The following is a 15,652-nucleotide window of genomic DNA, read 5'->3' on the forward strand; positions in this document are numbered from 1 at the left end:
TTGAAGTCACAAAGTGCATTGTTTTTTTTTAACATGCCTCAAAACAGCTTGGAATTTGGGACATGCTCTCCCTGAGAGAGCATGAGGAGGTTGAGGTGGGCGGGGTTGAGGTGGGGGCCGGGGGTAGCAGGGGGTGTATATTGTAGCGTCCCAGAAGAGTTAGTGCTGCAAGGGGTTCTGGGTATTTGTTCTGTTGTGTTTATGTTGTGTTACGGTGCGGATGTTCTCCCGAAATGTGTTTGTCATTCTAGTTTGGTGTGGGTTCACATTGTGGCGCATATTTGTAACAGTGTTAAAGTTGTTTATTTGGTCACCCTCAGTGTGACCTGTATGGCTGTTGACCAAGTATGCCTTGCATTCACTTGTGTGTGTGTGAAAAGCCGTAGATATTATGTGATTGGGCCGGCACGCAAAGGTACTTCTCCCTACGTCTGTGTACCACTCCGTACAGCGGCGTTTTAAAAAGTCATAAATTGTACTTTTTGAAACCGATACCGATAATTTCCGATACTACATTTTAAAGCATTTATCGGCCGATATTATCAGACATCTCTAATTGACGTATTTTCATACTTAGACGCCATATTAGAGGTACAGTTCCTTTTCTTATGTCAACATGCTAACGTTTTATGCTAGCTTTTTAGCTAATTGTGTTTAAACCTTAAATCAGGGGTCCCCAAATCTAGACCCCCAGCGTCAAAAATACAGGAAGTCCCAAGTTAAAAAAACAAAACAAAAAACTTTATTTTTATTAATATTAATTATTTAAATCTGTCATTTCTAATTAATTTTCTACCACTTGTTACTCTGTGTCTCCTAGCCGCTCAGGCAAATCATATTGTCTAAAAATGCATTTTCTCATCGATAACGAAAATCGATTCGAATTCAAATCGCCATTCTCACGAGTATCGATTCTCATTTTTAAAAATCTATTTGTTTTAAAAAAATTTAATTTTTTATTAATCAATCCAACAAAACAATACACAGCAATACCATAACAATGCAATCCAATTCCAAAACCAAACCCGACCCACCAACACTCAGAACTGCAATAAACAGAGCAATTGAGAGGAGACACAAACACGACACAGAACAAACCAAAAGTAGTGAAACAAAAATGAATATTATCAACAGTATCAATACTAGTTACAATTTCAACATAGCACTGATTAAAAATCCCTCATTGACATTATCATTAGACATTTATAAAAAATAAAAATAAAAGAACAATAGTGTCACAGTGGCTTACACTTGCATCGCAACTCATAAGCTTAACACACTGTGTCCAATATTTTCACAAAGATAAAATAAGTCATATTTTTGGTTCATTTAATAGTTCAAACAAATGTACATTATTGCAATCATTTGATAAAACATTGTCCTTTACAATTATAAAAGCTTTTTACAAAAATCTACTACTCTGCTTGCATGTCAGCAGACTGGGGTAGATCCTGCTGAAATCCTATGTATTGAATGAATAGAGAATCCTTTTGAATCGGGAAAAAAATCGTTTTTCAATCGAGAATCGCATTGAATCGAAAAAAATCGATTTTGAATCGAATCGTGACCCCAAGAACCGATATTGAATCGAATCGTGGGACACCCAAAGATTCGCAGCCCTAATGTTTTTAAACCTCAAAATGGTGCCGTCTTAAAGGTATGTTAACTATTCCCATGTCATCCTTGACATGCTAATGTTTTTATTGTGCTGCTTTTTAGCCAATTTTGTACGTTTGAACCTCAACATCATGGATTTTTGATACTTGGTGCCGTCTTGAAAGTATGCTAACATTTTATACCAGCATTTTTGCTCATTTCATTCGTTATAAACCAACAATTGACGTATTTTCATACTAGACGCCATATTAGAGGCACAGTTCCTTTTCTTATGTCGTCATGCTAATGCTACCATGCTATCGCTTTATGCTAGCTTTTTAGCTATTTGTGTATGTTTAAACCTTAAATCATGAATTTTGATACTTGACGCCATCTTGGAAGTATGCCAACTTCTTCTATATTAGCATGCTAATGTCAGCATGCTAACACCTTATGCCAGAATGTTTGCTCATTTCATTCATATAAACCTACAATAATGGATTTTGATACTTGACGCCGTCTTAATATGCTAACTTGTCCAATGTCATCATGCAAACGTTAACATGTTAATGTTTTATGTTTAAACATACTGATACTTAGCGCCATTTTGAACGTATGTTAACTTATTCTATAACAAACATTAGCATGCTAATGTTTTATGCTAGTTTTCTAATGTTGTATGTCTAAACATAAAAATAATTAATTTTGGTACCTGGCGCTGGTGCCGTCTTGGAAGTATGTTAACGTCTTCGATATTAGCATGCTAAGATTACCATGCTAACTTTTTATGGTAGCATTTGCTCGTTTCATTCTTAAAAACCTTCAATAAATGGATTTTAAAACTTGATGGCATCTTAGAAGTGAAGTTACTTTTCCAAATGTCATCGTGCTAACGTTATCATGCCAATTTTGAATGTTTAAACTTAAAATTCATAAACTTTGATACTTGACGCCCTCTTAGAAGTATGCTAACTTCTTCTATATTAGCATGCTAATGTAGTGTGCTAACATTTTATGCCAGAATTTGTACTCATTTTATTCGTATAAGCGTACAATTAATGGATTTTGATACTTGACGCCATTTTAGGAATATACAAACTTTTTCCCGATGTCATAATGCAAACGTTAGCATTTAAACCTTTTTCTGCTAGCTTTTTAGCAAATTCTGTACGTTAAAACACAAAAATCCTGAATTTTGATATTTTGTGTCATCTTAGAAGTATGTTAACTTATTTGATATTAGCATGCTAACATTTTATACCACCATTTGTGCTCATTTAATTCATACAAACCTACAATTAATGGATTTTGATACTTGGCACCATCTGAGAAGTACAGTTACTTCTCAAAAGTCATCGTGCTACGTTATCATGCTAACATTTTATGCTAGCTTTTTTGCTAATTCTGTATGTTTAAACATAAAAATCACAGATTCTTATAATTGGCGCTATTTTGGAAGTATGCCAATTTATTCTGTATTTGCATGCTAAGATTAGCGCGCTAACATTTTATGCCAGCATTTTTTGATCATATCATTCGTATAAACCTGCAATTAATGGATTTTGATACTTGGGGCCATTTAAAAGTACAGTTCCATCATGCTAACGTTATCATACTAACATTTTATGCTAGCTTTTTTGCTAATTCTGTATATTTAAACATAAAAATCATACATTTTGATACTTGCTGCAATCTTAGAAGTATTCTAACTTAATTTATGTTAGCATGCTGACATTTTTTTTTTTCATTTTATTCGTCGTGTGTTATTTTTTTCTTGATTTACCATGCTAAAGTTAACATGCTAACGTTTTATGCTTGCATTTTAGTGGAGTTTTATGAGCTGAAATACCTGCCTGGTGTGACTGTGTGGGCGACGTATGTTTCCAGTAATCGTGGAAGTGAAAATTGAGAGAAGAAAAAGGAGTTGTAGATACAATCATCTGCTACCGCCATGTTGTGTGTCAGCAAAAGGTCACCCGGCTGGAGCCCCGCCACTTTGACATTTTCACACCTGGCACTTCCTGTTGACGTCCTCCAAGGAGATGAACGCTGACGCGCCGATGCGCGACGACGAAGGCGCCGCTAAAAAGATGGCGGGTGTGTTTGGGACGTTCCGTAAGAGCATCCGTCAGGCAGCGGAGAAGAGCCCGCGCCTGCCTGGACAGAGAGGGTCAAAGGTCAGCGAGTCGGGGTCTGAGCACTCCAAAGCTCCGCCCTCTCCCAGTGAGTAAATCCACGCTTAATAGCAGGGTCACCGCTCCACAGATTACAACTCAACAAAATGTCACTCATGTCAGTATTAGCATGCTAATGTTTAAGCCGGTAAGCAGTTTTGCTAACTTCATTCGTTTAAACCCAAATATCGTGAATTTTGATGCCTTGTGCCATCTTACAAGTACGCTAACTTTTCTAATGTCATGCAAACATCATCATGCTAACATTATAATGCTAATGTTATATTCTAGCTTTTTAGCAAATTTTAGTATATTTAAACATAAAAGTCATGGATTTTGATACTTTGCGCCATCTTGGAAGTATGCTAACCTATTCTCTATTAGCTTTATGCCAGCATTTTTGCTCATTTCATTCGTATAAGCGAACAATCATTGTATTTTGATACTTGACGCAATCTTAGCAGTACAGTTACTTTTCCTATGTCATCATGCTAACGTTTTATGCTAGCTTTTCAGCTAATTGTGTTTGTTTGTACCCAAAATTCATGAATTTGAGTACGTTTTCTTTATTAGCATGTTGACATTAGCATGCTAACATTTTATGCCAGTATTTTGCTCATTTCATTCATATAAGCCAACAATTAGTTGATTTTGATACTTCGCGACATCTTTGGAGTAGTTACCGTATTTTCCGCACTGTAAGGCGCACCTAAAAACCTCCAATTTTCTCAAAATCTGACAGTGCGCCTTATAATCCGGTGCGCCCTTATATATGGACCAATATTGAGCCACAACAGGTCTCGCAACCCCAGCCTCTACTGTAGCGTCTATTCTATGCGCCTTATCGGTGCGCCTTATATATGAACTAAGTTTTAAAATAGGCCATTAATTGAAGGTGCGCCTTATAATCCGGTGCGTCTTATAGTGCGGAAATTACGGTACTCTTCCTATGTCATAATGCTAACATTAAAATGCTAACATTTTATGCTAGGTTTTTGGCAAATTTTGTATGTGTCGACATGAATATCATGAGTTTTCATTCTTGGCGCCATCTTGTATGCCAACTTAACTAAAATAGTTTGGTTTTTGGATCAATTAAAAAAAAATCAATTTAGAATCACAATGATTTGCAATTCGGATGTGAATCGATTGTGGTGCACCCCTACTATGATGTGGCAAACGTTTGTCATGAGTCCACTACTTTTGTCTCGCGCCAGGTGTCACATCTCCTCTGAGGAGCGTGGCGGCGCTCTTCCAGGCGAAAGACGAGGACGGCGAGAAAGGAGGAGCCATGATGCGTTCAAAGACAGGTGTGCACAAACGTCTCGTGGAAAGGGATGAACGCCTCCAAACGTTTCTAAGCATTCCCTCTCACCAGATCCCAACATGGCCACTCTCTTGAAGAAGGGGGCGTCCATCCGCCGCAGCCTGAGGTTTGTCTCCAGGAAGGACAAGAAGCAGGAGGCCTCCCTCGCTGTCCAGGAGGGGTCGTCGAAGGAGGAGGAGGTACAGGAGGAGGCGGCGTGGGAGGAGGTGGAAGAGACTTACATGCTGCCTGAGTTACCTCACACGCCTCTGTCAGGTAACGTTGCCTTGCTTCAGCAGCCATATTGGAAGATGTTGCATTCAAGGCTGTAGGAAATATCAGTTTAGGACCGGTTCACTTTCTAAAAGCCTTTAAGTAGCTGACTCGGGATCAAAACCTGTTTGTTCCAATGACACGTCGCCCCACAGCCTTGTGGGCACCCCTCCCCTCTCCTGTTGTTATCTCTCTGTTTTGTCAACATTCATCTTCGCTTGCTTTCACTTTACCTCAACACGCTTTGACTCTCATGTTTATGTCAAAAGAAAACAAGCCGGACTGGTGTTGCTTTCAAAGACCATGTGTTTGTCAGTTAGTTGATGACTCGGTTTTAATGGTGATTAGCTTAAAGCATCTTGTGCAAAGCTGGATAGCCAGGTACTGTAACTTCTAAATGTCCTCCAATAAGCGCACAAGGTTGGTCTTTTCATCTACTTTAGTCATTCACAAAGGGTAAACATGGCAGGCTACTAGGAGCTGGCAGCTTCACAGCAGCCTGGGACACACTAGCACACGATCTAGATAGGTACTGAATTTTTCAGACTACAAAAATGGACCGTATTGTGCGCCTAATGCACATATAAATTCTAGTTGTGCTTACCGACCTCGAAGCAATTTTATTTGGTGTAATGGTGAGTGTGACCAGTAGATGGCAGTAACACAAAAGATATACTGTATGTAATGTAGTAACATTCATATTAACATCTCCTATATACATGATGTAACTATATATGTAATGTAGTAACATTCATAATAACATGTAATATATATACATGATGTAACTATATGTAATGTAGTAACATTCCTAATATGTAATATATATACATGATGTAACTATATGTAATGTAGTAGCATTCATAATAACATGTAATATATATACATGATGTAACTATATGTAATGTAGTAGCATTCATAATATGTAATATATATACATGATGTAACTATATGTAATGTAGTAGCATTCATAACATGTAATATATATACATGACGTAACTATATGTAATGTAGTAACATTCATAATATGTAATATATATACATGATGTAACTATATATATAATGTAGTAATATTCATAATAACATGTAATATATATATACATGACGTAACCATGTAATGTAGTAACATTCATAACATGTAATATATATACATGACGTAACTATATGTAATGTAGTAACATTCATAAAATGTAATATGTATACATGATGTATCTATATATGTAATGTAGTAACAGTCATAATATCATGTAATATATATACATGATGTAACTATATGTAATGTAGTAACATTCATAATAACATGTCATATATATATATATATATATATGATGTAACTATATATGTAATGTAGTAACATTCATAATAACATGTAATATATATACAAGATGTAACTATATGTAATGTAGTAACATTCATAATAACATGTAATATATATACATGATGTAACTATATGTAATGTAGTAACATTCATAACATGTAATATATATATATATATATACATGATGTAAGTACTGTACGTGTGGATTGCAAATTGACACCTGTTCATTAAATGACTCTAGCAAGTACCCGTAAGCAAGCAACACCAAAGCTTTGATGTTTCATTGAGAATATAGAACATTACACACGGCGCTAAAAAATCGGTAAACATTTTTTAGAACGACTTTGGTAAGCTACAAAGCCGCACCGCTACCATAGTCAGACGTACTGTGCTTCAACACATGGTATTATTATGGTGTGTGTAAGGACCCCAAAATGGCACCTATGGCTTTGCATGTTCTAGGTAATATATAGTATAGGTATGGGATAAGCTCCACCCCCGCGATACCGATCGAGACAAGCGGTAGAAAATGGATGGATGACTTGATATAGGTTATCTATAATATCAAATATTACAGACAGGAAGTAGCACACGAACATTACTGAGGTTTTTGAAGCTCCTTGGCGCAGTTGGCACGTGCACTGTGATGTTTCTCTGTGTGTGCAGTGATGCAGATTAACAAGCTGATTGAGATGGAGGTCCTGGAGGAGGCCCACCTCAACCTGCTGGCCCTGCGCCTGGAGTTCCGGCAGGAATGGCAGCGCAGCGGCCAGGACTCGCCCATGGAGCTGGCCAAGAAGGAGAAGGACCTGAGCATCCTCTACTCGGACCTGCGCCGCAAGATCGCCTCCATCGTGCGCACCTCCGTCTCCCTGCCCTCCAGGAACAAGGGCCTCCTGGTCCACGTGGCCCGCATAGTCCAGGAGGAGGACAAGCGGGCTCAGGAGCCCGGGGGTCTCCAAGGGAGCTGGATGGAGGCCTGGAGGGAGGCGGTGGGGGAGGGGGTTAGGGACAAAGTGGAGAGCGTGCACCTGGAGCAGAGTCACTTGAACGCCTCGTGGCTGGCCGTGCACCTGGGGCTGCTGGGCAAGGCCGTGGTGGAGGACCTGGAGACCGTGAAGAGGGACATCCGCTGGTCCTACCCCCGCAGCTTCAAGGTCTTCAGCACCTACGTGGAGCGCTACCATGCCGCCATCAAGCAGCACCTCAACAAGCTGCTGCAGCAGTCCACGCACCTCAAGGACCTCTACGCTCTGCTGGACTGGATCGTCCACCGCTACCACAGGTCAGTGAACGCACCATCACATTCTGCCTTTCCAAAGATAACATTGTCTTGACAACTGGACTTGTTCATGCTGAGAGCTCAGTTTGGTCAAACAAGGGTCTTATTGCTAGAAAACCACCACATATGCACAGTGTAAAGACTCCAGTATGAAACTTGAACTCAGCCAGTCGGAATGTGGGAAGCGTATCAAGAAGAAGAAACTTTTATTGACGGCATTCCTGGGATCAGGCCTCCTTCCCTCCAAACTTGGAACATCATTTGGAAAAAGAGAAAGGCGAAATAAAACGTACAAAATAGATTCCCACGGATCATTGCACAAAGTTTATGGACAAGTCAGGTCTTGAATGTTCCCCCTGGTGCAAAAGTGCCTTTGTAATGACCTTCTAACAGCAACCGAGCGAGAGAAAAATCACATCCCTCACGTGCTAGCTCTTATTGAAGAAAAAAGCTTTGTAAAAACTAAAAATACAGGCTTCGCCACACATCCTAAAATAAAGCTCCACCAGCTATCCATCAGGCTCCAGATGTTGGAGCTGTAAGTTCAATCATGTGGTTGTTCTTCGGGCTAACCTAGCATGATGTTAAAGTGAAATGTTAGCATGTAGCTCACATAGCTAGGTTACCGTCAACGTGTGAATGTGGAGTGAATAAAATGATGGGTTCTCGGTTCTCTCTGTAAAAGCACTTTAGATGTCCAGAAAAGTGCTGTATACATTCAACCCATTATAATAATAATAATAATATTAATAATAATTACAATACGAAGGTCCTGGGTTCGATCCTGCCCTCGGGATCTTTCTGTGTTTGCATGTTCTCCCCGTGACTGCGTGGGTTCCCTCCGGGTACTCCGGCTTCCTCCCACCTCCAAAGACATGCACCTGGGGATAGGTTGATTGGCAACACTAAATTGTTGGCAACACTAAATTGGCCCTAGTGTTTGAATGTGAGTTTGAATGTTGTCTGTCTATCTGTGTTGGCCCTGTGATGAGGTGGCGACTTGTCCAGGGTGTACCCCGCCTTGCGCCCGAATGCAGCTGAGATAGGCTCCAGCGACCCCGAACGGGACAAGCAGTAGAAAATGGATGGATGGATTATTATTATTATTATTATGAGGACCCGAGCAGTGGCGCATGAAACAATTACTCAATTTCCATGTTCAGATCTTGATCTTAATTGCAACAAATATTATTGATTGATGATTATCATTTATTTTTTAGTAATTTTTTTATTTTTGCCCGAGCACCAAAGCAAGCCCCGCAGGGGCGATGAAGAGCACCATAATGGCCCCGTTGATATTGCTGTTTGTTCTTCTATAGGTTTGGACACCTTTTTGAGACCATTAACATGCACGAAAATGGCAAAACTCTATATTGTGGGTCCAGAAATGTTTTGGTGGTGGGTCAGGGTATCGGGAAGGAGGTGACCGCAAGCGTCATGCGTTCCGGCAACAGAGGCGAGGGCCTGTTCAATAAGCCCTCACATTCCTGTGCAAGTTTGTGGGAATTCATGACCCACGTGGTCACGTCCTTCCCAATGCTCTGACCCACCTTCAAAAAATTCAGAAAGATCTGAGCATCTGGAAGGAAGTTACCACTGTTAGTTTTTCACCAAAAGGGGGCGATCTTAGCGTCAATATCAAGGTCTTAGTCATGATCAGTTCCCAACCTTAGAGTCTTATGTCAGTTTGGAAGGCGATCTGATCATTTAAAGTCAAGTAATGACAGTTTGATGGTTGATGGCGAGGAGCAGTTTTTTCTGTCAGGATCCGCCCACTACGGAAGGGTAGGAATAGGTACTGACCCATCCAGGACTTAAACATCGTCACCATTTGAACCAATTATGATTAAGATCTGAATTTGCGGAGCCGAGTCACAAATGTTTTTGTCTTTAGATAAATATTTGGCGCCATGCCACGCCCACATCTTATAGCTGAGGCCAAAGGTCGGCAACCCAAAATGTTGAAAGTCATATTTGCCCAATAAAACAAAAATTGAAAACCTTATTTAAGTCTTATAATAAAGGCAACACATGTTGTAAGTGTTTATATTAGCTTAAATAGCATGTTAGCATTGATTAACTTGCACACAAGTCAATAATGTCAACAAAGCTCACTTTTGTGCATTCAAGCACAGTATAAAACGTTTAGTGGACAAAATGAGACAAAGGAGTGGCATAAAAAAGGCAGCGTCGGAGAGAGTTGTACATGTAAACAAACTGTTGCATTACAGTTCACGCAACTACGGTGAGTTCAAGGGCCGTGGAAATTAGTAGGACAAATTGGCGCTCGCCAAATACTCAGTGAAACATTAACACAAACATATTTATACAGTATATGTAGAATATATTTATATTATTTATTTATTGTATATTATATATATATATATTATATTATATTATTATTATTATTATTGTTATTGTCAATTGTGAGCGAACTGTGGTGCTGAATTTCCCCCAGGGATCAATAAAGTACTTTCTATTCTATTCATATTTAAATTATATTTTTTTCGAAATCTTTTTTAAATTTTCATACATTTTTGATGAAGCTTGTTGCCAACCCCCAGCCTAGGCAAAAGTCCTTCGTAATTTATCTTCGCCCATCTGTCTTTTGGTCAAAGTCCTTAGGAGTTAAAGTACAACTACTGTTTTTGGGCGACAGAAACCAAGATGGCCCACTTCCTGTTTGTTTTCAAATATGGGTTCTTGAGAGTTTTACGTCTGTCTTGTCATGATAGACGTCTCCAATGATTTCTTTTTTTTTGGACGATACGTCAAACTGGTGGAAAGGGCTAACATTTTTTTTACTTTTAAAGGAGGTGCTGGATACAAATTTTTGACATTTTGTGTTTTGAGACCCCGAAAATATATATTTTTTTGGCGGACCGGACACGCTTGCAAAAATTGGTGACTTCTTCATTTTAATTCCTTCCAAAATACAATAGGAGAGGGAGAATAATGATCAACTAAGCCATTCTAATAGAGTGCTCATATTGAGAGGCATGATACATGGACGTCACAATGGCAGCAGGACAAAGCAATATAATAACCGTTGTATCCCTAGTCATGAATTTCAACACGCTTCCTCTAAACCAGTGGTTCTTAACCTGGGTTCGATCGAACCCTAGGGATTCGGTGAGTCGGCTTCAGGGGTTCGGCGGAGCCTCCGCCGCGTAGGTCAAGACCACACTTGCCAACCCTCCTGATTTTCCGGGGAGACTCCCAAATTTCAGTGCCCCTCCCGAAAATCTCCCAGGGCGACCATTCTCCCGAATCTCTCCCGATTTCCACCCATACAACAATATTGGGGGCGTGCCTTAATATTCTGTAGAGTCCGCTTTTCCTCCATACAAGCACCGGCCCAGTCGCATAATATATGCGGCTTTTACACACACAAGTGAATGCAAGGCATACTTGGTCAACAGCCATACAGGTCACACTGAAGGTGACCGTATAAACAACTTTAACACTGTTACAAATATGCGCCACACTGTGAACCCACACCAAAAAAGAATGACAAACACATTTCGGGAGAACATCCGCACCGTAACAACATAAACACAACAGAACAAATACCCAGAACCCCTTGCAGCACTAACTCTTCCGGGACGCTACAATATACACCCCCCTTTTCACTAAAGAAGGGTTCGGTGAATGCGCATATGAAACTGGTGGGGTTCGGTACTTCCAACAAGGTTAAGAACCACTGCTCTAAACTCTTGTCACACTGATTTCAAAACATGAACAAATGTAGTGGGATAGTCATACATGGAAGCTGTATATTGTGTGTCCTTTGCCAGCGAGAGGATCATGGGAAGTCCCGCCCTCCAGCCTGACATGACAGAGGAAAAGGAGAATCTGCAACTGGACGAGGACTTCCTGCTGCAGCTGAGAGAGAAGTTCTGCATCACAGTGAAGGTGACGTCTGACTTCTGCTAAGAGGGTGCAGTCACGGCAACGCAGTAGCCTTATTTTGTGTTTTGTTTCATATTTTTGTGTGTGTGTATATTTACGTGTGTGTGTGTGTATACTGTATGTACAGTATATATGTGTGTGTGTATATACAGTATATATATGTATTTGTTAGGGCTGTAACGGTACGTGTATTTGTATTGAACCGTTTCGGTACGGGGGTTTCGGTTCGGAGGTGTACCGAACAAGTTTCCACACAGACATATTAGGTAGCGCACTGCACGTTGTGTAAACAATGCATACCGAGGCACAACACACGGCATGCTAGCAACGATTGGGCTAGGATAGACTGACCATACGTCCTCTTTTCGCCGGACATGTCCTCTTTTGCGGGGCTGTCCGAGCGGAGTTTCTTAAATGCCTCAAATGTCCGGCATTTTGAGTTAGGGTTGCGTGTATTTTCAATGTACGTCCCGGGTTAAGAAGGGGTTAAAAACAAAACAAATTGTGCGCGCAGCAGCATTGGTGAGGGAGGGGCAGAGACAGAGAGAGCGAGAGAGTTATGATAAACGCGCATGCGTCGCCAGGCTCTGCTTTTTATCCATAGATTTATCAGGTTTAATTTTTTATTATCTATAGCAGGAGTGTCAAAAGTGTGCCCCGGAGGCCATTTGCGGCCCACAGCTAATGTTTTAAAGGCCCACGGCACATTCTAAAAATACTGTTAAAATAAAAAAAAACATAACGAAAGTGAAATAAAAAAGCTTAAAGGTTAAATGTAATTTAGAAAAAGTTGCATTGTTGACTAATAAAACAAAGCTGGTTTTTTTTCTTTCAAACTGTCCTTGCTCAAAACATAATATTAAATCAAAATCAATGTTATTATGAATTATTGACCTACCCAAGGTTCCGATTACTTCACATCAAATATTCCACTAAAAAAAATATTTTTGGTGGAAGATTTTGCAAATTTGGTAAATAAATAACCCAAAAATGTACATTTTGTTGTTTTCTTACTGTACCGAAAATGAACCGAACCGTGACCTCTAAACCGAGGTACGTACCGAACCGACGTTTTTGTGTGCCGCTACACCCCTAGTATTTGTATATATGTATTGTTGCGTTTGACCAGATGTTCCTCCAAGTGGGATGTAAAACGCTGGTCAGTCCCAAGTTCCTTAGATGACATATAAACTGAACTCAAAGGTACCACTAAGCACAGTATAGGTATTTTGTAATTTATTGTCAAATATTTGAGAATAGAGACCAGCCTCGAACAACACATACAAATGCGTAGCCCAAGTTGATCTGGCATTCCAAAGGAAAAAGCAACTCTTTTCACACAAAGAAAGCCCCCATCTCTCCCCCCCCCCCTCCTCTCAACACTGATAAGAAGAGAGACTTGGGGGTTGTGTTCACATTCCTGATGGTTTACGACCCTGTCTAAACAGGCAATCTGAAGACAAAGAGAAACTGGTATATAGAGTATACATGGAAAAATATGAGCTGATTCAAACATGATTATGAAAAAAGAAATAACTCTTAAACATATGCATTATCCACAGTATGTATATGGGTGAGTATGTATATATGCATGTATGTGTATATGCATGTACATATGTACGAATAAATGTATATTAGTTTGTTTTTTTAGAATACCAGTCTTTTATTATATGCCTGTGTCTTTTCCTCATTTGGCGACATTCTCTGTCCACGATGACGTGGCGAACTGAACTTTAAGTTGTTCTTTAGCCCCTATGGAGGCACTAAAACTGTTTTTGTTTTTACCTCGATAAAGGAGGACATGAGAGCTTTTATGATTCGCCTCATTGAGCTCGAAAACGAGGAAATGTGGACGGCCAGGAAGCGCCCCGACAGAGAGGAGGACTTCCTCAACTCGCACTTCCACATGGACATCTGGACGGTGAGACGCACTAACGTCAGCCTTTGGGAAAGGAGCGTAGTGTTGACTTTGTGGGCGCGCTCGTTGGTAATTGGTGGACAAAGAAATATGACTTCAAATCTTATTTCATGTTGACCTTATTTGTAGGACACTTGGGGATGTTCAGATGTGACTCCATTATTTTTAATCAATGACTTCGCGACCCCAAACGGGACAAGCGGTAGAAAATGGATGGATGGATGGACTTCCTGTGGAGACAATTGTTTCCAAAAATAAACACATCAAGGGTTCACGCCACTGAACTTCTTTTTACACCTGCATGAGTGGTGGAATGTGTTGAGACTTTAATCACAGTTTAATCTAGCTAGCAACTGATCATTTCTAATGGGGATTTTTTTTCTGGAACCGATAAAGTTCTACCTTAGAGGCCCCCCCACCCTCATATTGTCCATATCTCCCCAAATCAACATGTTTGCTCATTATAGTTCTTAAGTCGTTATGTTATTAATGTCTAATTGTGTTCTTAATCATAACTAGAACCCCGTTTTGGTCTATTATAATTTAAGTTAACGTTTTATCATGTTATTAATGTCTAATTGTGTTCTTAATCATAACTAGAACCCCGTTTTGGTCTATTATAATTTAAGTTAACGTTTTATCGTGTTAATGTGTAATTAATGTGTCAATCATATATAGGACGTCAATCATATATTCGTCTGTGCTGTTAAGGTTTTTAAGTTACTAACATTTTATGGTATTAATGTGTAGTTAAAGCGTTATTATTCACGACGACACCTCAAACGGGACAAGCGGTAGAAAATGGATGGATGGATGGACTTCCTGTGTGGACAATTGTTTCCAAAAAATAAACACGTCAAGGGTTAACGCCACTGAACTTCTTTTTACACCTGCATGAGTGGTGGAATGTGTTGAAATGTGACTTTAATCACAGTTTAATCTAGCTAATGGGGATTTTTTTTCTGGAACAGAAAGTTCTACCTTAGAGGCCCCCCCACCCTCATATTGTCCAAATCTCCCCAAACCATTCCCAAATGCTTGTGCTGTAAACATGTTTGCTCATTATAGTTCTTAAGTTATTAGTGTTTTATGTTATTAATGTCTAATTGTGTTATTAAACATGACTAGAACCACGTTTTGGTCTATTATAATTTTCCAAGTTAACGTTTTATTTTATTTTTTTCATTTATTTATTTATTTCAGGCAATGACATCAAAAAATAATAATACAATTTTTTTTGAAAAGTACAAAATTTGATAAAACATAATATAAATTAATATAGTGCAAAAGGTAATGTATAGTATGTAATGCATGATTGTCCAGTTTTGCCTGCAAGGGAGTGGGAAGAAGATAATTTATTTAATCCCACCCCCAGTTCTCCATTCAGTGATTATTCACACGAGTTTCACTGTTACTTTGTTCAAGGATTATAATACAAATGTTGTATCATAGTGGCATTACCACAGGTAACAATAATTATTACACTGTAACAATAATTGTTATCAACAATGTAGGAATAATGAATATACCAACAATGGTAATAGACAACATAGCAATAATGGTAAGGAAACATTGAGCACATTATAACACTTTGAGACAGAGTACAACAGCAGGTCAATCACTCAATCAATCAATGTTTATTTATATAGCCCTAAATCACAAGTGTCTCAAAGGGCTGTCAAATTAAAGACCCTCATCTCTATATTTGAACCAGTCCCCATGTTTGTATAATAGTTTAAATCGATTAATAGTTGTTTAGTAGTAGTTATTGTGTTATTAACATGTAATTAATGTGTCAATCATATATTCGTCTGTGCTGTTAAGGTTTTTAAGTTACTAACATTTTATGGTATTAATGTGTAGTTAACGCATTATT

At 39.2% G+C, this 15,652-nt stretch overlaps 1 protein-coding gene across 8 annotated transcripts in view; it reads left to right on the forward strand.

Moving 5' to 3' along the window:
• Positions 1-15,652, forward strand: part of LOC133641164 (exocyst complex component 3-like protein 4) — a 37,418-nt gene that overhangs the window by 1,095 nt on the left and 20,671 nt on the right. For 4 of the 8 annotated variants that reach the window (XM_062035083.1, XM_062035087.1, XM_062035090.1 and 1 more), the window contains exons 2-7: positions 3,423-3,819; positions 4,988-5,080; positions 5,149-5,352; positions 7,331-7,949; positions 11,744-11,861; positions 13,654-13,779. In XM_062035083.1, the coding sequence (XP_061891067.1) occupies positions 3,639-3,819; positions 4,988-5,080; positions 5,149-5,352; positions 7,331-7,949; positions 11,744-11,861; positions 13,654-13,779 (1,341 nt within the window). In that variant the 5' untranslated portion in view covers positions 3,423-3,638. Of the gene's footprint in view, positions 1-3,341; positions 3,820-4,987; positions 5,081-5,148; positions 5,353-7,330; positions 7,950-11,743; positions 11,862-13,653; positions 13,780-15,652 lie in introns of those variants that run through there. The other 4 variants (XM_062035086.1, XM_062035084.1, XM_062035085.1 and 1 more) reach the window with 4 other exon arrangements.

Source organism: Entelurus aequoreus, linkage group LG23 (assembly GCF_033978785.1).
Source record: "Entelurus aequoreus isolate RoL-2023_Sb linkage group LG23, RoL_Eaeq_v1.1, whole genome shotgun sequence".
In the NCBI taxonomy this organism is placed as follows: Eukaryota; Metazoa; Chordata; class Actinopteri; order Syngnathiformes; family Syngnathidae; genus Entelurus; species Entelurus aequoreus.